At 41.9% G+C, this 20,120-nt stretch overlaps 2 protein-coding genes across 3 annotated transcripts in view; both read left to right on the top strand.

The window, feature by feature from the left end:
- IMPACT (impact RWD domain protein) overlaps positions 1-9,551 on the top strand; it is a 50,692-nt gene extending 41,141 nt beyond the window's left edge. Inside the window, exon 10 of one of the 2 annotated variants that reach the window (XM_084619239.1) lies at positions 9,416-9,551. In XM_084619239.1, coding sequence (XP_084475365.1) covers positions 9,416-9,460 — 45 coding nt within the window. In that variant the 3' untranslated portion in view covers positions 9,461-9,551. The remainder of the gene's footprint in view (positions 1-9,415) is intronic. The other variant, XM_084619237.1, reaches the window with a different exon arrangement.
- On the top strand, positions 9,252-19,074 carry HRH4 (histamine receptor H4; the record flags this gene model as incomplete). The annotated part of the gene is given in 4 exon segments (XM_084619233.1): positions 9,252-9,371; positions 9,375-9,705; positions 14,803-14,969; positions 18,150-19,074. Coding segments are annotated over 4 exon segments (1,434 nt in total). The 3' UTR covers positions 18,966-19,074.
- Positions 19,075-20,120: the final 1,046 nt, after the last annotated feature.

Here is a 20,120-nt window from a genome sequence, read left to right as displayed (position 1 = left end):
GTTTTTAGATGCCCAAGTTGAGATACCTTAAAAGGGTCTGATTTTCAGAAAATGCTGAGTCCCTACCCCCTAAAAAGCAATCCCTTTCTGGAGTGTCAAGTCAAGCACCCTAAAATCGAGGAACTCAATCCTTGGTCACTTCTAAAAATTTAGATCTATATTTCTCCTAAAATAAACTATAGCAAATCAGTGCTTAAGTTGAAGGAAATTGGAAAGCAGACTAGCAAAGCTAAGAGACTTGAGAATCCTTAGGAAAGATTGACATGGAAGTCTCTACGTTAGAGCTGTTCAGATAATACTAAAAATGATTTGCAGATATTTTAGTGAATAAATGTGGTAACTTTGCTAAGATGTTATTCATGGTGTCATATGGTTTGTTGTTTGAATACCTTGACCAATGCCAATTTATTTATGAAGATGTTAGAGAATCCCAAAAGTTCCATGAATTTTAGCCCAAATAATTATTCAGCTGAAAATTCAGATAAGCGTTGGTTGCCATTTATTTTCCCATTACAAAAGATTGTCAAGGAATCAGTGAGCAAAAACAATCCCATTTCATTCAGGTAGCAAACAACATCTCTGAGAGCAAATAGTCAAAATGACAGTATGTATGTGTTTGTGTAACCACTGGTGTTTAAATCCCCCTCTGTGCCAGTCCAGAGAATAGATGACTTATTACAGCAGCCAGCTACTGAGCTGTCTCTCTTTAGCTCATGCAGCTCCTGGTTTTAGCTCTGGACATTCCCAGTTCAGTCCCCTTTGTGTCACCTCCAGGAAGCTGGCCATCATGCTTGCATTTGTTTCTTCTGCAAGAATGTTAGCTGCTGGCAAGCTACCTCTTCTGGACTGATAAGAGAAGTTATATCCTTTTTTTTTTTAAAAAAAAAAAAAAAGTATTTTTCTAATTTAAAACTTCCTTGACTGAGAACAAAGTTTTACTTGTAGCTTTCCACAAGATGCTTGTTTTTCAACAAAGCATGAGAATAGATTTTTGTTCCAAGGGGTTGGGCTCAATCGTTTGATTGCATACACCTCTCTGTTCATTGTCCTTTAAAGCATAGAAGGGCAGTCTAGGTCAGATGTCAAAAGGTATAGGTTTGATGTAGATAAAGACAAGTGAGATGTTTATTGAAATCTGACAATGAGGATGTGCATGGTGTTCAAGGATACTCTGCTGGAGTACAACTTGTGTAACTCTGAGAATGTGTTATTTAATTCAAGTTTAATGTGCTTGTAAATTCTAGATGGATGTCGGTTTTGTTCTGATCAGTACATTACAGGGAACCTTTCTAGCTTTAATCTCTCTAGCTGTGATAGTCTGTTAAGTATTACAGCTCTGATGTAATCCACCTTCTTGGTGATTTTGAGATACGGCTATGGGCAATAAAAGGCACAGTTGTGATCTCTAGTATGTGCCCATTCAGAGGAGTATGGGGGGAGTAAGACACCCTCTCTCTTCTGTGTGAGATAAGGATATCTCAGGGAACAGCAGCCTCTGCAAGGCTGATTTTCCCCCCCATCACATGCAGATTGGCAGGGAATTGGATGGAGATTTCACTTTACTGTTTCCATGCCAGTTTAGCTGTGCCAGCCAGCATGTGGGGGAAACAATCTGGGTTGGGGATAGGGTTGGAGTGAGGGATGAAAGAGGCAGTATGTTGAGACGGAGTCAAAATATGGTCCCTGGTCTGCCCCTTAACTCATCAGGGCTTTTGGCAAAGACACAATCTAGTCCAAAATAAATGGACGTTCCTATATTTCACTTTAGGAGTGAAACATGTTATCTTAATTAGGTGAATTTCAGTATCCTAAAGGAATAGCCCCAAACATTGCAGTAGTATTACTTACTATTGCAAGCTGTAGTGCTTTGGAACTTTGCTGCAAAATATTATAGTATTTTCATAAGGATTTGGATGGATGCATTTAAAAATCAAATCAAAATTTAAATACAGTGCAATGCTCCCTCTCTGAACACAACAATGCTACATTTACTATGGGATCAGCTAGATTTATACAAATCTTGTAGGACATTAACTGGCAAATAGAATCAAACAAAGAAGAAATGTGCAAAAGTCATTCTAATTCCTTTACATTAAAACCCATTATCCAAATATATTTTATTAGAAGTATAAAATATAATGGTGCTTTTAAACAAGCAAAGAAACTAAATGCTGTTAAATGTCCCCTACCACTGTAATTCAGATACCAAATTATGGACTGTATACATATTTAATCCAATAAATGTGAAAGGATTTTCCAGTAGGCTGGAAAAATAGAGTGATCTGTTTATCAGATGAAAATTCAGAGAGAGAAATTAATATGGCATCAATCCCTACTCAAGTCATTAAATACAGCCTCCTCCATATAAATATGCCCACAAAAAGGTGAAAATAGCAGTTGGAGAACAGAGGGGGAGAAGGGTGCTTTAAATTTTAATTGCAATGATTTTGCTATATTGGAAGCAAAACAGACTGCCCCTGAAACCGAATTGATGACTCTAGGACCCTTAGGTGCCTAGAAACAGTATCTGCATTCATTTTTCTTGGTGGTTAAATTGAAGTGGCTATCATTCTGCCAACAGCCCTTTGACATTTATAATGTGGTCTCTGATAAGGATTTTTCAAACACACACACACACACACACGCAACGTTGTTAGAAAAGTCTTTTCTATCAAGGTGCTGGGTTCTCCATGAGCCAAGGTGAATTCAAAAGGAATAACAGAATACTGAGAGTTAGTTCCTGCTGGTCTTATAAACTGCAAGGTCCTGGGGCCAGATGGTTTTCAGAATGGTTTTTGATTACGCTCAGTGCAAAGTTATTTAGGTTGAAAAAAGATAGCATAAAACATTTAATCCAACACTCCTACCATGTACTTGGAATTTTTCAGTACATAAATCTAAAAAGGATTAGTTTGTTCTTAAACCATTTTTATTTTTTACAGGAAATAAAATCATTTTATTAGCCCAACATAGCAATTTAAAAATTTGAATTGTAATAACAGTTTGGTCTTGTAGTGTCTTAATACTTTGAAAAGGCATTCAGTGCAGTTCTGTTACCTATTACTGTACAGTTTTATGTTTGAAGTTCATACTTCTGGGGGAATTCTGCACCAAAAAATTAAAAATTCTGCATATTTTATATGTCAAAACACCACAGTATAATCATACCAGTTTCAATTATTTTGGTAATTTATTTCAAAATAAATGTCAGCAAGTATGTCTGTAATAATACAGACAACAAAAAAGATTCAGGAAATGTTTTTTGACCAATAAATTTCTTAGTAGGCATATTAATACAGAACTTTGAGTTATAATTCATTTAAACTACAATATAGAAATGTATTTCCCGCAGTGCAAAGGCTTGGGGGAATCAGGGCTAATATAGGAGCTGAGGAAGAGGGAAGTAATTGCTGGAAAGAAGCCTTGGAATGAACCTGCAGGGTTGTTGGATGTGGGTGGGAGAAGTATGGAATAGTTTTTTGGGGGAGGAGGAAGGGAGGGAGTTGTGGAGCCTCTCCCATGCTGACCCTAGCCTATCATTCAGTCAGGCACATTTGCCCTGTCCCCATGTGGCCCTGCCATAAGCCATATTCAGCCCCCACCACTGTCTGTCACTGTGATAGCCATTCTGAACCCCAATCTGCAAACCCCTGCAGCAGCCCAAAGTGACTCATGCTGTCTGTCCCCACCATATGCTGTGCCTCCTCACCTGCCCCCCTTGGCAGGGCACTTTGAGGAAAGCTGCCTCTTCTCCTCCCACTTCCCCCTCTGCAGCTGGCTGCTCCTGAGTAGGAGCAGCTGTGCTCTATTCTGGCACCATAGTAGCCTGGGTGGGTGAAAAGCCTAACTGCAGCACCTCTCTGGCAGAACGTATTTTCCGCAGAAAAAAATTCTGCGGGGGACCTGAATTTTGTGCGTGTGCAGTGGTGCAGAATTCCCCCAGGAATAATTTCATTATGAATGCCTGCAAGGAAAAAATCCACAAAACCGACTGTGCTCACTTGAGCATATTTGATTTTCACACCGACTATCTAGCACATTGATTTGAATGAAATTTGCTCTTTTTATAGAATTGCCACTAAACTTTTTACACAATATTCTGCTGGAGGCACATGTTCAGCAATCTATTAGTACCAGTTATCTGTCGTTAGAAATTCTCCTAGTTATTTACAATTTTATTTAATTCTAAGCTTTCAAGTATAGTTCGTAATAGTCTAGCTAATAATTCTCTCTCCCAGTTTCATTATAGTTACAGTGCTGCTGCAGAACTCTGCTAAGAACTAATGGAATAGATCCCTGGTTAAACTTTGACTACATTAGGAATATTTTTGAAACATTTCTCAGTGTTGCTAACAGTGTTGGGAGCCTTAATATAGGCAGCCTGTTGGCTCCTAACACCTTTTTTTTTTTAAACATTCTGCTGATCCATCTGATGGCTGCTTACTGGCCTATGTGAAATAAGTTTATGAGCTTGGTCTATTTATCATACCACTAGAACCTGTACGATAATTGGCACTAGCTAGCTTCCTTATAGCCCCGGATTGGAGGTACCATACACACTCTACTACATTCTCCCCCCTAAAATTGGTATTCAGGATCCTAGACCCTGCTTCATTTCTAACAATACTAGAGATATTCAAATTAATAAGTTCAGATTCTCATATTGTGTAAACTGGTTAGTATGGTGTTCCATTGATAGGCCTTGTTGCAAGATTGGGGTCTTTATACAATTTCCTTTCAACCCTCAGCAGACTTTTCCATAAAGTACATTACTAGAAAAGAAGTTATTGTCTCATAGTTTTAGATTGTAAACTCTCTTGGGGCAGAAACCATCTGTGTTTTGTGACAATACTCTGTCCTTGCCTCTATGGGTCCCGCGTTTCCTGGCGGATTTTGCTAGCCTCAGAAGCTCATTGTGACCCTCCACGTAACCCTTCTCTCTCTAGAGAGAAGGGTCACAGTCTACTGAGCCATTTTCATCATAAGCCAGTGAGGGAGGTGAGGAGAAGTTATCCTTCCTTGCACAGTCTCTGTTGTCTCCCAGTCTCAGTGATTAATCAGGGGGCAAAGATCAGGGGGGGGGAACCTGGGCCCACCCTCTACACTGGGCTCCAGCCCAGGGACCCTATTAGTATCAGCTGTGGTAGCTGACCTTTTAGAAACATGACATGTACAATTCCCTGGGCTACTTCCCCCACACAGCAGCCCTTACTTCCTCAAGCTCCACTTCACCCTTACCTCAGGGCCTCCTTCCTTGTGCGTGATATGGTGTGTACTACTCAGTCTCTCCAACAATGCAACTTCCTCCCACAGCTCCTGACATGCACACCCACCTGACTGGGAGGCTTTTAACTAGTTTCAGCCAGCCCCTGATTGGCTTCAGGTGTCCCAATCAACCTAGCATTCTCCCTGCCTTCTGGAAAGTTCTTAATTGGCCCCAGGTGTCTTAATTGACCTGGAGCAGCTGCCATTTCGCTTATCCTGGTACCAGGGATTTGTTTAGCCTGGAGCTAATATATCTATCTCCCACTACTTTTCTATAGCCATCTGGCCTTGCCCCATCACAGTTTGTATAGCGCCTAGTGCAATGGGGTGTTGGGCCATGACTGCGAGGCTCCACAATAATATAAATAATAGCTATAAAGCTAATACAGTAACTCCTCACTCAAAGTCATCCCAGTTAACGTTGTTCTGTTGCTGATCAATTAGGGAACATGCTCGTTTAAAGTTCTGCAATGCTTCCTTATAATGTTGTTTGTCAGTTGCCTGGTTGTCCACCGCTTGCAGAAAGAGCAGCCGTTGGAGCTAGCTGGTGGGGGCTTGGAGCCAGGGTGGACTGGAAGTCCCCCCATCAGCTCTCCTAAGTTCCCTGTGCAGCAGCCGCTTAGCAGGCTATCAATTGCCGGGCAGTTCAGCTGTCCCTCCCCTCACTGCCCTGTGCTGCTGCTGCCCTCTGCTTTGGGGCTGCTCCCGGGAGCCTCCTGCTTGCTGTGCGGGTGGGGGGGGGGAAGAAGAGGGGTGCTCAAGACAGAGGGAGCTTGCTGGCCGCAGCTGCTGTCTCAACTTGCTGATCTACTTAAAAAGGCAGTGTACTTAAGAGTGGGGTCAGCATACTTAAAGGAGCAATGCGCGTCTCTCTCTCTCTCTCTCACACACACACACACGGTGTGTGTCTCTGCAGTCTGTCTCACACACACACACAGTGTGTGTCTCTGTCTCTCTCTGCCATGCTGTCTCCCCTCCCTCCATTCCTGCTGCCTTGTAGAGTGTGAGGCTACATTAACAGCAATGTGTTAACCCTTGAGGGCTCAGCCAAGTGCTAGTTGATCATTTAGCAGTAAGGCATTCCCTGGGAAATATCCCACCTTCTTCCACCCTCTGATTTCACCACCTCAACCAAGTTGCACAATCATCATTGCTGTGTACAGTATTAAATTGTTTGTTTAAAACTTATACTGTGTATATGTGTGTATAGTCTTTTGTTTGGACGAAAATATTTCCCTGGAACTAACCCCCCACACACACTTACATTAATTCTTATGGGGAAATTAGATTTCACTTAAAGTAGAATTTTTCAGGACATAACTACAACATTAAGTGAGGAGTTACTGTAGTGTTTTTGCCTTTAAAGACTGATCTTAAAAGGGAGCAGTTAGAAGGCAGAACTTGCTCTGTATTTGGTACTTTTCTGTCCTATCAAGCATTGCTTGAGTCTTATAATCAGCAAATGTCCAACAAAAAGATGTTTCCAAACTCCTGACAAGGTTAAACTGAGTGTCTAAGTTAATGGATTTCTTTGCTAATGTATGTATAATAGGAAGAAAAACTCTAGTGGTAAGCAGGTCTCTTAAATTTTCACATGTCTAAATGAAAGCTGTCATTTCTATTACTATATATGGAAATAGTGGGATGCTGCTCCTTTTCATTTTCAACCAGATAATCCCATGTTGAATTAGATCCAGCTAACTTAGTTTAGATCAAACTTCAGGCTGTGGTAACGGGGAATAAAACAGTTTGTAGCACTGCTTAGCTGTTGTTAAGATCTGTGGTTTGTACAATGATGCCTGGAAATGAGATAATGCTCAAAGTAGAAGTGAGTATCTTCTTATATAATTTAAATTCTGATATCACTTACATAGTGTGCAGATTTTTGTATGAAAAATAATGTTCTGCATGTCTGTAGTGCCTTCTATCCAATGTTTATCTGAAAGCATTTCGCAAGCAATAATGAATTTACTCCAACACCCTATAGAGTAAATATTTGTATTCCCATTTTGAAGATGGGTAACCAGAGTCAAAGGTTGAAACCAGCATTTGCAAACTTGGATACTTAACGTTAGACCCTAAAAACCGTTTTTAAGTTTCTGAATAAAAGTGGCTTGATTGTCAGAGTTGTTTCACAGCTTCCAATGTGTGGCTTATGAACAAATAACAATCTAATGTGTGCACACAATTGGCACTCCATTTCTATCACCAGCCCTATGAAGTCATGGCCCCATTGAAGCCAAAAGCAACGCTCCCACTCACTTCAACAGGGCCAGGATTTCTCCCCTGTTTTTCAGAAGTTAGCTTCTGATCCTGGTTCACTAAAGTCAATGCATGCCCTTATTGGTTAACATCAGTCCAAGAAATATCAGATATAATTTTGCTGTATATGAGCTTTGAACTATAGAGACTGCATAGACAGGAAAATATTAAAAAAAAATTCTGATCTCCATGACATGGACAACATCATTTTATATGGTTGTACATCATCAAGCAAATTGGAACGCAGTCCTACAGCAATATAAATAATAAATTGTTGTTGCTAGATAAATACCGAAGAAATTAGAAATTAAACCTATTTTTCTTCCCTAGAATTAAGTCCCTGCAAATACATGTAAATGGGAAACAAATTCAAGAGAAAATCTGGTGTGCACACTATGCTAAAAATAAAAAATTCTTGTCTGTAATAAGAAAGAGTGAGCAAGAAAGCAATTTTTCAAGCCAGCTTTTCTGACCTCCATCGACAAGGATCAGCCTGAAGGAAACACAATGTGATGTTCTCTAACTCGAGGGAACACCCAGCACCCCCATGTTCATCCTTATAAAGTTATTGTGTAGTATTCAATACAAAGTTTGTCATGCTGGGTGTCTTCGGAAGGCTCATGATGCACTGAGCATTGTTATAGTAATGTTATAGTGATTGTTGTTATAGTAATGTTATAGGTTGTAATTTCATGTATATAGTTATGAGGCTAAAAATGTGTCCTCATGGTTTAAAACAAGCCCAGACAAAAACTCTCCAAGATCAGAGGGGCAATTCACACCTCATCAGGGCAGGTATGGGACAAACCCATCCCAGCTCACAGGAACAAAGGACACTGACCTAGGCAGCAACAAAGGATCTGTTGGACTCTCGAGTGAGTCACTCACCTTCCTTTGGTCAGTTTGGGACTATGATGAAGTAATGCTCCACCTGACTCTGAAGGGGGGAGTGCAAAGCCAAGAGGGAAGAAAGAACATGATAAAAGGGAGACATGTTTGCCATGCTCTTCCTCTCTCTTCCACCTCCATTTACAGACATCACCACCAAGCAATTGAAGTGCTGATCAAAGGGGAGAGCCTGGCTGAAGGATAACCAGCCAGCTTGTGGTGAGAATCATCTAAGTTTGTAAGGGCACTGAAAGTGTTAAGATCAGCTTAGGATGCATTTTGCTTTTATTTCATTTGACTAAATTTGACTTGTTATGCTTTGACTTATAATCACTTAAAATCTATCTTTGTAGTTAATAAATCTGTTTGTTTATTCTACCTGAAGCGTTTGGTTTGAAGCATGTCAGAGACTCCCCTTGGGATAACAAGCCTGGTACACATCAATTTCTTTGTTAAATTGATTAACTCATATAAGCTTGCAATGTCCAGCAGGCATAACTGGACACTGCAAGACATAACTGGACACTGCAAGAGAGAGGATCCTAGGATTGTGTCTGGGACTGGAGATATTGGCTTGTGTCATTGCACATTCCAAGCAGCTTACATGCCAGAGGCTGTGCATGAATAGCCCAGGAGTGGGAGTTCTCACAGCAGAGCAGGGTAAGGCTGGCTCCCAGAGTCAAGGATTGGAGTGACCTAGCAGATCACCAGTCCACATAACACCAGAGGGGAACCTCACACACAGTCACTGCATTTTAAAACTAGCATTTGAAAACTCCACATCCTGTTTATTGGTGATACTTCTGCAGATTCAGTTTTCAGGACATTACAGCTAAATGGACCATGCTTTTGAAAACAAGGAAGCTGTGCAAAATCTATATTTACCAAGCATCAGAATCTTGCAATCATTTTTTTTTTACTTTATCAAATCATTTTGGATGCTCAATATCTGCTTTTAAATATACAGTATCTTATTAAAATTCTTTATCTTCATTAACAGAAACAGTTCAGAAAAGAGCCTGAAGTGGATGCACAATATGTATAACAACAGTACTGAAGATCTACACATGACTGCAACATGTAACGGAAGGACAACTTCATCCACATCGAACTTGGAACGAAAATTTACATTGGTTGTTTTGGTATTACTGGCAGTTCTTATGGTTTTGTTAGCTCTTATTACAGTGCTTGGAAATGCCTTGGTCATCCTGGCGTTTTTGGTGAACAAAAATCTTCGGCATCGGAGTAATTATTTCTTTCTTAATCTTGCTATTTCAGACTTTTTAGTGGGTAAGTTATGATAATGAAGCAAATGTAATACTCATTTTATAGTTTACTTCAAAGAAAGATTTATTTCATTATGTTGTTTCTCTTAACAAGCAAATTTCCTGAACATATACCTAAGATCAGATAATGGGGTGGAAGCTGCATGGAGTACTTTAGCAGGCTGTTAGTTCTCAGAAATGTACTAGAAAGAGAAACCGATCTTTTAGCAATGTGAAAGATGTTTTCTTCAGAAAAGAAAGCAACTATTCTATGTAGAATGGATGTGAAACCATTGCTGCTTAGGGGTTATTGTTTGTAACTGGTTTTAATTAACCTCCACTCTGGAATTTTGCTTTTCATCATAGATTGTCAGATGGAACATAGTATATGTTAACCAGTAGATCTTGTATATATTGCAAATTCCTTTCAGGTTTTCTATATTCGGTTGAAATTAACTAGTAGCCAAAAGTTTAAGAATTACTAGTTATTTTTTCCAGGAGTACATACGCTACATTGTTCCATTTACTAAGTCAGCCAACTGACTAGCACTAGGCAGTTTTTGCAAATATTCTACTGTTCATCTCTGTATCTGGCTGTAGGCTTAAGGACATATGAAAAGAATAAATAATCAATTATTAATCATTTCAGTGGGTTGATGCTACACACACACACACACACACACACACACACACACACCTTTTAAAAAACTATGCTTGAAATAAATTAAAATTGATTGTTGGAATCCAAATTTATACCACTATAGCATTTAAACAAATATGTAGAAGAGTTATCACTGGAAGAAGAGAATTAAATCATTGTAAATGCAGAACAATAGTTTTTAATGAATTAATATTTCAAGAATGTTAAATATTTTTCTAAGACACAACTGAATTTTCTGTAATTAACATATTTACATCCTGCTTATTTTACTTAAGCAATAAGACAAGATCAGCAATAAAGTTCTGGGTGATTATTGTATGCTTCATGTGGTATTCAGAGGTATGAGGCTGAAGACCTAGGGCTACATCCACAAGAAGGATATAAGCTCCTTGCTGCAATGCCTGTCTTTAGGTGTCCTGCTGCCCCCTGGCTCCTCAGCCCTGAGTTAGGTGTCTAGGCTCCCTATACAATGCATGGGGTGAGATGTGTGCCGAGGAATGGGATTCTCAGAACTAGCAGGCTGAGCAAGAAACCACTTAAGCTAACGAGGAATGAAATGCTGAAGAGAGGTGTGTGATTTAAATTCCATCCCTCAAAGGGAATTAGGCACTTAAATCTGGATCAGAAGGAAGCACCTAACTCCACTTGAGAGTCACAGCTGTGAACCCCTCCTGGAGTTAGGCACCTAAACCAGGTCAGAGATTGAGAGAAACCTATCTCAGAATGCTATGTAGCCCAGTGGTTAGGGCATGGAGGTAGGAAACTGAGGTTCAAGTCCTTGCCCTGAACCAGGCAGAGTAAGGATCTGAGTTGCAGTCTCCCATATCCCATGAGTGCTCTAACCACTGGCCTATTGTGTATAACTGGGGGTGATAGTTCCTCCTCTGTTTTGGACAGGACCTGATGCAGTAGGCTTGCTTGTAGGCAGCCTCTCACAATGCCTACTGGATCAGGCCCCACAGGTGAGGTAGGCAGGGGAATGCAGTTTCAGGGTCCCAACGTGGCTTAGGTGTGAGCTGGGCATCAGAACTTAGGAAGCTTTGCACAGGCATACCAGTAGAAATGTAGGTGCCATGGGGACTTTGTTCATGGAAACTTAGGCACCTCAGGAATTTAGGCACCTAAAGTGGCAGTTAGGCACCTTAAATCCCTTTGTGGATCTAGACCAGGGGTTGGCAAACTTTTGGCTCGAGAGCCAAATCTGGGTATGGAAATTGTATGGCAGGCCATGAATGCTCACAAAATTGGGGTTGGGGTGCAGGAGGGGGTGAGGGCTCTAGCTGGTGGTGCAGGCTCTGGGGTGAGGCCAGAAAGGAGGAGTTCAGGGTGAGGGAGGGGGCTCTGGGCTGGGGCAGGGGGTTAGGGTGCAGGGGAGAGGGGAATGGCTTCAGCTGAAGGTGCGGGCTCTGGGGTGGGGTTGGGGATGAGGGATTTGGGATGTAGGAGGGTGCTCCAGGCTGGGACCAAGGGGTTCAGAGGGCAGAAGGGGGATCAGGGCTGGGGCAGAGGGTTGGGGCACGAGTTGGGGTATGGGATCTGGCTAAGGGTGCAGGCTCTAGGGTGGGGTCAGAAATGAGGAGTTCACGGTGCGGGAGGGGGCTCTGGGCTGGGGTAGGGGCTGGGGTATGGGAGAGGGATCAGGGATAGGGCAGAGGGTTAGGGCACAGGAGGGGGTGCAGGCTCCGGGCTTACCTCAAGCAGCTCCTGAAGCAGCAGCCTGTACCAGCCCCGGCTCCTATGTGGAGGTGCGGCCAGGCAGCTCTGTGCGTTGTCCCGTCCGCAGGTGCTGCCCCTGCAGCTCACATTAGTCACAGTTCCCAGCCAATGGGAGCTGCAGGTGTGGTGCTTGGGGTGGGGGCAGAGCGCGGAGCCCCCTGGCTGCTCCTATACGTAGGACCTGGAGGGGGGACATGCTGCTGCTTCTGGGAGCCTTGGCACACATGCTCGGAGCAGCCTCAGACCCTGGTCCCCAGCTGGAGTTCGGGAGCAGGGCAAGCCCCAGATCCAGTTCCCTAGCAGGAGGTTGAGGGCCAGATTAAACCGGCTGGAGGGCCGGATGTGGCCCCTGGGCCATAGTTTGCCCACCTCTGATCTAGACTCTAGTGCTCCAGTGTACTGTACTGATAAGTAAAGGAGCCCTAGGAATGCACAGTATCATATTGCTGTAATACATTTTAAAAGGAACTAGTCTTTGCTTCTCTCAGCAAAGGGTTTGAAAATGTGCTCAGAACATAACACCATTAATGGGGATAATTTAAATGTTAGATTTATGACATACACAATATATACTCCTGTAATATGCACTATTTGGGAAGGTGTGCATTTTCAGTGCTGGGAATTAGCTGAAGAGCTCCCATTAATGGGGTTCTGTTTCTGGTCCCACCCAGACTGAAGAGAAGGGAACACTTCTCAGCTTTTAACAGTAACCGCACTGATCATATAAGAAGCAGTGTTTGTGGACTCCACAGGAATGGTGGCTGAGATGGGAGGTTATCCTTCAGGAATGTGACACACCAACAGGTATTGCAGCAAATTAATATGAGTTTTAGAGGAACCATATTAATAAAAGACTTTGCAAGCATTGTCTAGTGCGATCACCACAAGCACTGAAGTATCCTTAGGATAGGAGGCAGAGTCAAAATATTTCTTTTTGAATTAATTAGAAAATCCCCTGAGTTTTAAAAAAGTAGGAACCTAACTTTAGGTTCCTAAATCCATACAGCCACCTAAATAATTGGCCTAGTTTTCAAAAGTGCTGAGCACCCAGCAGCTCCTACTGAGGTCAATGTTATTTTAGATGAGTAGTGTATGTATGTGTAGGGTGATCTCAATGGGATTCACTTGGCCATTCAGCTCTTTCGAAACTCAGACAATTTATTATCATGCCTAAATATGATATAGCAGCTTAGCTGTCGCTCTCATTTTTGAAATGTTTGGTTTAGGAGTTTAGAGAGGGCACCATATTTTGAGGTGTCATAAATGTCCTGATGGGGGCACCTTGATTTTCAGCCAGTTCACAAGATAGCACTTTCTGTAGACCAGTGCTTTCCATTTTCCAGAGCAATGCAGAGCCATTAGTTCACTGAACCAGGAGAAGGAGAACCTCCTACTGAGCCATCTCTTCCACTTCAAGCAGTGCCCAATGCATGTTCCGAATATGTATCGCCTCTTTTTCATCACAATATTTAAGTCATTCCACTTTAGCTTTTAAAACCTTGGGCATCAATCCTGCATACCTTGACTGATGGCCTTCTATCTAATTCTTGGACTGGCATAGAGGTGAAAACAAGAGTGTCCGTGTTGATATCCAGGGCATTGTGCTCCACATTGACCATTTTCCCATCTGTAGTTGCTGTTCCATAGCTCAGGCCTTCTGCACAGAACTGTTCTTCTCAATGGTTGACAGTTTTTTCAGAGACTTTTGTTTCTAGGTCTAAACAGAGAGCTTCAAGTCCCCTCAGACTGCCTTAATGTTTCCCACTTTTCTTTCAAATTTCCTGTGGGCCTGAAATCTTCAGAGTCAGTAAGATGTGTTAGAAACAGACAACTCACCTCTTGTGCATCCTGTTTGCTAACTAAGGATGAGAGATTGCAAGTGAGGCCACCATTTTCAATCTTACATGTATAAAGATAGGTTCTTAAATCCATATTGAGGCATCTAAACAAAAGTAACCTGATTTTTCAGAGGTCCTAAGCATCATCTAATCCCATTGAAGATGATGAGAAGTATAGGTGTTCATCATCTTTGAAAGCCGATTTAAGCGCCTATATGTGGTTTTAGGAACCTAAATTTAGGTTCAGCATGGGTGTTGAGACTGCTTCATGTGTGTTCCAGACTAATACTTTATCAGCTCAGTGCCAAAAAGGGGATTATGATCAGTGGAAAATGCTGGGCTGAGTATGTATAGGAAACTATAGAATCTTTTTAACTTTTGTTGTTGGCCATGGTTTGCTGTTTCCAGCCAATGGGAGCTGCGGGAAGCGGTGGTCCACAGGGACATGCTGGCCGCTGCTTCCTGCAGCTCCCATTGGCCGGGAACAGCAAACCACGGCCACTGGGAGCTGGGGGGGGGAGCGGGCGCCATGCCTGTGGATAATCAACATCAGCAAAATGTTTCACGGCCTGCAATCAGATTACCCTGATGGGCGGCATGCGGGCTGCAGGTTGCCCACCACTGGCTAGCTACTCTTTCCTTTAGGTTGTGATACAAGTCTGGAAAATACTAATAATAAGCACTATATTATACCTGCCAGAGAATTAACAGTGCATAAAAACATGGCTGAGATCAAGTGTAAGGAACCCATTAACTAATTTCATGAGAACACAAGAACTTCATCTGTAAATTCCAATCTGACATTTTTGTAATTGGGTATCACAAAAATTGTTCTGGGTTCCTATTAGTACCATCTGCAGTCCTGACTATAACAACTTGATTGTTTATTTATGATTTTTCTCTATAGGTGTATTCTGTATCCCCCTGTATATCCCTTACATCCTGACAGGGAAATGGATATTTGGAAGAATTCTCTGCAAACTCTGGCTAGTTGTAGACTATCTTATGTGCACAGCTTCAGCATTTAGCATCGTCCTCATCAGCTATGATCGGTTCCTGTCAGTTACTAAAGCTGTGAGTAGAACACTTATAGTTAGCTTTGCATGTCTCATGATGTTTAGATGTAATTGTGTGTTTATGATAATACTTAACACTTATATAACACTTTTCATCCATAGCTTGGAAGGCACTTTACAAAGGTGGATAAGCATTATCCAACAAAGAATTTAAGTGACTTGTCCAAAGTCACACACTGAGTCCATGGCAGAATTGGAAATAGATTTCCAGACTCCCAGGCCAGTAACTTTGGCTAATCTAAATTATAGGTGGCACATGTAATAATGCCTATATTATAAAGGTTGCCTGACATTATAAGATCTTATTTTCATGTAACTTATGACTTTGCCAAACTTTTACCATCCAGGCTGAAGTTTTCTGTGTTGGCTGTCTTCCTCAGGGTGAACTTTTTTTGCTGTTGTTGAAAGTTTCAACTAACAGTTCAGCCATTTCTCAGAATAAGGTTAGGGATAATATTTTGTTATGACAATGATAAAAAATTCTTGAGTGTTTTGTTGAGAAGCTCTAGCTCCTCCATTCATTGGAGCAGAGACTTGAAATTTGGTATGAGGGTTGCCCCGCTTTCAGGAGCGTGTTTTTTTGCTATTCCTGTGAATATTTGTCCAACTTAAAAGCCTCTGAAAATCTGTTTGCACAGGCTCGGTAGAGAGTTGTTAGTTAGGCAACTAAATTCTCTGACAATTCCGTCTACGCTGAACATCTTGCAGGAGTGGAGCAGGTCTTCTACAGCAGTTGCTGCATATGGATGCTGGGGGCTGCTCTGGCACTGGAGCTGAGAGCATGGAGACTGTCTCTCCTGTGCTGTCAGTGAGGAGGAGGAAGCTGCTTGCCTAGCAGGCAGATTTGTGGAAAATCAAGCCTGGAGCAGTGGAAAGTGGGGAGGCTGGGACAAGGGCCAGGGAGAAGGTGGGGATGGGAGATTGGGCCAGAATGAGGAGCTTGGGGAATGAAGACCTGAAAGAGGGTGGTGATGGGGAGGCAGGGCCTGAGATGAGTGGAGGAATGGGGAGATTGAGACAAGGAGCTAAATGGAGGGTCAGGTGAGATTGGAATTTGGGAAATGGAGCCAACCAGGAGGTTGGAGTGAGTGGAAATGTTGGATGAGGATCTAAGGGAGGGCCAGAGGACTGCACCAAGGACAGAATGGAGGGGCCAAGGACAGAAGGGTCTGTAACCACCTTAGTACATCTACCACCTGGAATAAAACCCATATTTCCTGAGTCTCAACATTTCTCTGCGGACAGCAAATGTCCGTGAAACCCACTGGCAAAGTGGATCTCACCTCCCCTTAGTGTCTGGTCCATATGAAGGATGAGAGCCTAATACTGATATCACTTACTGTGTTAGCTCAAGGGGCTCTGTGTTTTGGATCTAAAGGTTCCAACCCTTTTGATGACCCATGTGGGTGTCAATATGATGCCACATGATGGAATTCTGTTTTTTTTTCAGTTTGCTTTTATAAAAACCTATGAAATTGCACACAAAAACCCTATATTTAAGGAGCATTAAAGTTGCAGAATCTAGCCCTCAAAGTTAGGAGAAATGCATGTGTGCATATGCATTATGATACAACCTTTAATTATATGATCACAGGCTATTTTTTTCTGCTGGATCTGTGCCTCATTCAATGCACAGTATGGCTGTTGCTCAGAAAAGGAAGCAGGGTTGGGTAGTGAAGGAGGCTTTCTACAGGACCTCTGTCTCATTTGTTGCAGAAGTTGGAAGGTGTGTACTATTTTCAGATCTGGGACAGGCGGGTGTAGGCCTGCCCAAAACCAAAGGCCCACACCCTCTGCTAAGAGGGAGGATTGGAAGGTGTGTAGTGAATGGGGCAGGTGATGGCAGGAATAGAAAGGAAGGTCTCCCGGTTAAGGTAGTTGAATGCTGTCCTGGGAATGTGGCTTCTATCCCTGCCTCTGCCACAGAGCTTGTATGTGATACTAGGCAAGTCACTTACACCAGACTTTTCACAGGTGGTCACTTAACTATTCTTCGCTGTCTGTGTCCCAGACTGAAACACCTGGGGTCTGATTTGCAGAGTCCTGAGCACTCACAGCTATAGCTGAAGTCAATGGGAGCTGTGCTTTGAACAAATAAAGTATTATAAAATGGACGGTCCTCTGGAAAAAAAAATCAGTCCATAGGCTTTTTGGATTGAGCACCCAAAATTGGATACTTTTGCTATTGTCTCTTTGCCTCAGCTCCCCATCTGTAAGATAGGAATAGTCATACCATCACACTTCCCAGGTGAAGCGCTCAGATACTATAGTGATTAGCACCCCAGACAAGCCCCTAAGGAAATTACTAATTCTGTCTTCAGAGCAGGGTTTGAATAGTGTGCAGTAAGTATGGCTTGGGGCCAATCACTGAAAAGTGAGGAAAAAAACCCAAAGTATTGAAAGCTGCTCAGTCAGGAAGTATCATACACCCTGTGCACTGAATGAGCTGGGGTCCTGTGGAAAAAATAGTATGTGATCATGTAATTAAAGACTCTGTCATAATGCTTACACACAAGGGATCTGAATTAAGGTTGCATTGGCAACTTTTTTTGTTGCTGGATACTTAAAAAAAAAGTCTGATAAGGCATAAAAACCTCAACCACTAAAGGAATCTGAGCGGCCATTTACATGATAAAGAAAGAACCATAACACAACATCTAAATGACTGAATTTCCTTCCTTTAAGAACTATAAGGGGATCTGGGGTGGGGATACATTTTATTCTGTGACAAAGAAAAACAAATATTCACATTTAGATACTTGGAAGCAGTCATGGTTACTTTTCTATTACAGTGGGAGTAACCCCCCCCCCCATTCTTAGTTTACCTCAGAGATTCAATGTTTTCATGAGTCAGAAGCTGACTCCTTGTTATTTCCTTATTGTAATGGTGATGCCATCAAACCATTTCCTATTACTCATTCATTCATTCCAATGGAAGGTATATCCATCTCAAATGTTTTCCCCCCAAATCTTAAGCATACAGTAGGCTATAGTGCTTGAGCCCAAGATTAATAAAGTTTTTCAGGGCTTTATATAAACACAAATGTTCTGGACATCTGGAGACCCAAAGTACAAATATTATTCTTAATTTCCCAGAAGTTTTTACAAAATACTTGCACTAGATATTAAAAGAACGCACTGTATGACTGACATGGGGGTCTTTTAATTTTACTTCTAGGTGACATATAGGATTCAACAGGGAACGATGTCAAAAACTATTGCTAAGATGGTGGCAGTCTGGGTCTTTGCATTCTTACTCTATGGCCCCGCAATCCTCATTTGGGAAGCTGTGGTCGGCTGCAGCAACGTACCTGATGGAGAATGCTATGCTGAATTCTACTACAACTGGTACTTTCTCCTATGTGCTTCAACCTTTGAGTTCTTCACACCTTGTATCTCTGTGGGCTATTTCAACATGCACATCTACTGGGATATACAAAAACGCAAGAGAAAAAGGCTCCAGAGCACAGTCAGTATCAGTAAACAGGTGTCTGTACCTCCAACAGGAAACAATGTCTTGATGGCTGACCATTGCTCTTTGAAGGAAGAAGTTCGTTCTACTGTTTTAGAAACAGAGGACAGTCTTTCTACTACTTCCAGGTCACAGACGCAGTCACTGGAGACTGACTGTTCACCTCAGTCCAGAGGCTATTCCATAACCCCTAACAGTGATCAGTCAGTAACCCTCAGGGTGAAGACCAGGTCAAAATTGAACAGGGACAAAAATATTGCAAAGTCACTAGCCATAATTGTCTGTGTCTTTGCCATTTGCTGGGCACCATATTCATTACTTATGATAATTCGCGCAGCCTGCTATGAAAAGTGTGTCAACAAATTCTTGTATGAAATAACATTTTGGCTTTTGTGGTTCAATTCCTCTGTGAATCCCTTCCTCTACCCTCTCTGCCATGTTAGGTTTCAGAAGGCTTTCATGAAAATATTGTGCCCAAAAAGGTTTTTGGTATTGCCACCAGCCCTGTCAGTCTCTTCTTAGAGAGCCAAACTAAAAGACTTACAACAGAAGCTCCACCATCTCATTTCAGTTAAGCTTGTTATGATCTCATCTTCAATAATATAGTAGATATGCTTGTTTCATAGATGGCATTAGTCAAGGATGCAATATGTGAACTTACCAATAGTTTGATAATTTTCAATGCATTAGTTTCCTTTTCTCTTGAAAGTACCATGTTAAATTCAACAACAACTTTTGCCTAATTGTGCACTATCCCTTTAATTTATGAATTTTGTTCTCAGGCACAGAACATGATCCCTTTCTTTTATTAATACTGTTTATTTAAAATTGGGACAACACAAGGCATATATTTTCAAAGGCCGCTACAAAAGTGTTCCTGGGAAAGAGACATCAGTCTGCATCACACATTTCGATGTAGTTGCCAAGTGTTTAAAGAATAGAGCAGATTCATGCATCCATAACTGTCATTTAAAGGAACAGAAGTTCAACAAATATATATTTGAAATGTCACAGAATCCTTTGGGAGCAGTAATATTTTCTTTGCAAGAATGTTATAGAAGCCAGGTAAGACCTTCAGGGCATTACATGCTCCCCGTATTAGGGTGTGTGTGTGTGAGAGAGAGACTAAGCAGGCTAACATAATCTAACAAGCCTTTTCCATTTCTAATTAAAATATACTCCACTTAGGTCAAGTGCGTTCTATGTGCATGCAAAATCCCATTGAGTTCAATGTGTCAGTAGGCAGCATTTAAAATACTTAGGAGAATAAAGCAAAATGTCTCCAGTTCTCGCTCTTCCCCCCCTCCTCTGTTTGTATACTTGTGATGGGCTGGATCACAGAAAAACCCTTGGGAACTGCCAGCTGATGTGCTGAGACTACTTCTAACCTGTTTTCCCTGCTAGCCTGGGACTCCAGTACCTTGCCTGTTTGAGCCACACACTCTTGCCGGCTGCAAACACAGACCCAGGTCTGAACAACGTCCCACAAACTGCAGGCTTACCTGAAAATAGCTTAAGAAATGATCATGTCTCCAACACCCAGATGCCCAGTTCCCAATGGAGTCCAAACCCCAAATAAATCCATTTTACCCTATTTAAAGCTTATACGGGATAAACTCATAAATTGTTCGCCCTCTATAACACTGATAGAGAGATATGCACAGCTGTTTGCCACCC

Source organism: Lepidochelys olivacea (assembly GCF_965140295.1).
Source record: "Lepidochelys olivacea isolate rLepOli2 genome assembly, chromosome: 2".
Taxonomy (NCBI): domain Eukaryota; kingdom Metazoa; phylum Chordata; order Testudines; family Cheloniidae; genus Lepidochelys; species Lepidochelys olivacea.
The sequence above is the reverse complement of the archived record's forward strand: the minus strand, read 5'-3'. Positions and strand labels throughout refer to the sequence as shown.